This window comes from Arachis ipaensis, chromosome B08 (genome assembly GCF_000816755.2).
Source record: "Arachis ipaensis cultivar K30076 chromosome B08, Araip1.1, whole genome shotgun sequence".
Lineage (NCBI taxonomy): Eukaryota > Viridiplantae > Streptophyta > Magnoliopsida > Fabales > Fabaceae > Arachis > Arachis ipaensis.
In genome coordinates, this window is record NC_029792.2 from 129,037,962 (window position 1) to 129,040,821 (window position 2,860).

The 2,860-nt window shown below is 35.0% G+C and overlaps 1 protein-coding gene across 1 annotated transcript in view; it reads left to right on the forward strand.

The window, feature by feature from the left end:
* LOC107612742 (CBS domain-containing protein CBSCBSPB1) overlaps positions 1–1,962 on the forward strand; it is a gene marked incomplete in the record, with an annotated part of 6,149 nt that extends 4,187 nt beyond the window's left edge. The window contains 4 exon segments of the mRNA XM_016314462.2: positions 1–41; positions 425–510; positions 606–695; positions 1,254–1,962. Of these exon segments, the coding sequence (XP_016169948.1) occupies positions 1–41; positions 425–510; positions 606–695; positions 1,254–1,457 (421 nt within the window).

Consider the following 2,860-nt stretch of genomic DNA (forward strand, 5'->3'; position numbering starts at 1 on the left):
AATACAAGATAGGAAGGGCAGAATGCATAGATTCACATGTGGTATGAGTGCATTACCAATTGGATCTCTTTCTGGTTTCTGTTATACTTTTGACAGCATGTGAATGCTAGTGTCAACTATAACTATCAACATATTTTCTATCTAGTCCTTTCAAGAGTCTCACTTGAACAAGACTGGGTTGCATAGTCTCCAGTCAGTGGATGCATATACTCCTCAAATATAATCATGTATTTTCTTCTTGATCTACTTCATAGGTAGTAATGCAGTAATAATAAGACTTTTGTGCTTGATTTGTTTTGAATTATTAACAATCTTGTGTGTTGTGGTAATGCATCTTCTATGTAAATACTAAACATTGACATCAAGTTTGAGGGCAAGTAGAAAATTATGAGTTGAGTGGTTTCTGTGGTTGGTTGCAATTCAGATACACGGAGCATGACAGAGGTTATAACTTCAATCCTTCAGAGACTTGGTGATGATATTGACCCCAATAATCTACCCCAAATTCTGGTACTCTTCTGTATTATATATTCATTCATAAGATTGAGTTGACATGATTCCAACCTGAGGCAAGTTGGTCATTGTTTTTCTTTTTTTATGTTCAGTATGAAGACGAAGATCATGATAAAGTCATATTGGCTTCAGACAGTGATCTTGCAGCAGCTGTAGACCATGCAAGGACAACTGGCATGAAGGTATAGTTGTTATGTCTGCTGAATCCTTTCTTGAATGGACATTTTCTGGAAGGGGGGTTACACATTTGTTGCTTTGAAGGAAATTTTAGTCTAGTGCAGTATAAGATAAATGTGTCTTTCTATTTTTTGTATAAATATCTTTTCATAGGATCAGAGATATCACACGGGACCAGCAAACCTGGAAACTTTTTATAGAAGCACAGGTCTATTATAGCCGCGCTGAAATTAAATTTGTTAAAAGATATAATAGTTTCAGTGGTGTTGAACCCTTGGCCATTTGATGGCATTTGGTTTCATGCAATCTCAGACACTGATCATTTTGAGAAGGTTTAAGGGCAAGATAAAGCCTGTAGACTTCCTCAAGAGTGGTTTGTATCTGATAAAGCATTCTCTACACCTGTTGAGGCTTGTGGCAAAATGGCAATGCCCTCTCTTTATTTGGGTAGCTTCCTCAATATATAAAACTTGGAATTCGACTTATGGTCGAAGTACTTGTAGGTATCATAAACTATAAATCTGCCTCGATGAGTCTGACTATGGATTGATGAATTTTCGCAGGGATTGAGATTGTACTTAGACTACTCTGGAACCGGAACCGGAACAGGAACAGGAACAGAAAAACGCATTCATGGGAGAGGTTCTGGTTCAGGGAGTTTGGATCATGCTACTAAAGATGCATGGGCCTCAGCATACAGTACCTATGCTGCTGGAGCTGCACTTGTTGCAGGCTTAGGCATATTAACATACTTGAAGCGAGTTTGATCGAAGTTTAGTGGCTACGCCAAGCTGAAGCCATGCACATCCGCTAGCTCCAAAATTTTGTATTACTGAAAACCATTTATAGGTAAATTTTTTCAACAAAAAATAAAAGGCAAAAGGTCAAAAGCATTTTTTTAGCCTTCACTTTGGTTGCAGCATAGATCGTTGCTTGTATATTTACAATTTTAGTTTTCTGCAGCGTCATCAGCCCTGCATAGTGTACAAGAACAAACGGCATAACCACAAGTTTGTGTCCATTTTCTTCCCTCATCTATGTGAGTTCATAAAGTCAATCACTCAGGATTGAGTTTGGAGGGGATGATGATTTTTTTTTTCTCTTACAATAATGATCTTGTTTGTACTTTATCAGTAAAAAGTTTAATAAGCTGTGTGTAATGACTAAATACTAATGATAGTGTTACAAAGATTGATTGACTTGGTATAATTGAGACTTGATAATGTAAACTTCCTTTTTCTTACTAATTAACATTATCTTTTACTTCTTGAACCAAATTGAATTAAAATCTTTTTCTCTAGTTGATGAGGATTCTTCTTAATTATTTATGCCAGATTTGTGGCTGTTACTACTACATAATGTCTACCCCAGAAAATTCGGACTCACATCTTTTCTGAGGTGTGTTTTTAGATTTTATCACTTTTTTTAATCCTCTTTGGCTATTCTATTATTTAAGTAAATAACACTTTACCTTTGAAATCAATTAGCATCCAACCGTGAAGAGAGACTACAAATTAGTTATCCAATGCCAACTCTTTTATTATAGATTAAAGATATATATACTAGGAAATAAATGAATTATTTTTAGGTAACTATTTGTATTTTGCTGTTTTTCATATTATTGGTGTTTTATATGTTTTTTGGTCAGATGAGAGGCTTGGAACGCTCCAGGCTCCAGCATAAAGACATGGTCTGGCCCATTTGGCCCATCCAATCTTTTGATTTCGAGTCTCTTGTTTGTATCTGGGCCCTATTGGCCCCATGTTTGTCTGAAAATCAATTTCGTTTTCCCCTACTTTTGACCATAAGCACCGACAGAATCATAACCATGTTACTCTCAACTCGAGCATAAAGAAATTGCCATTTTTCTTTTGTTAATTTAATTGTTGCCGGCAACAAATTAGTAAATTACACTCGAAAAGATGACACTACCATAATAAAGCTTAAAACCCAAATCCTAAAGCGAGGTTCATATAAAAATAACACTAGAAAGTAAAAGAATATTAATATATAAAACACTCAAATTTAAAATCTAAATTTAGGAATCCAAATGATGTTATGCTAATTGTTAATAATAATAGTGAATATAAATAAATAAATAAATAAATTGCACGTTGTTCTTGTCTCTCACATGCATTACTGTGTGCATGTCAATGTACAAGTGACTAAC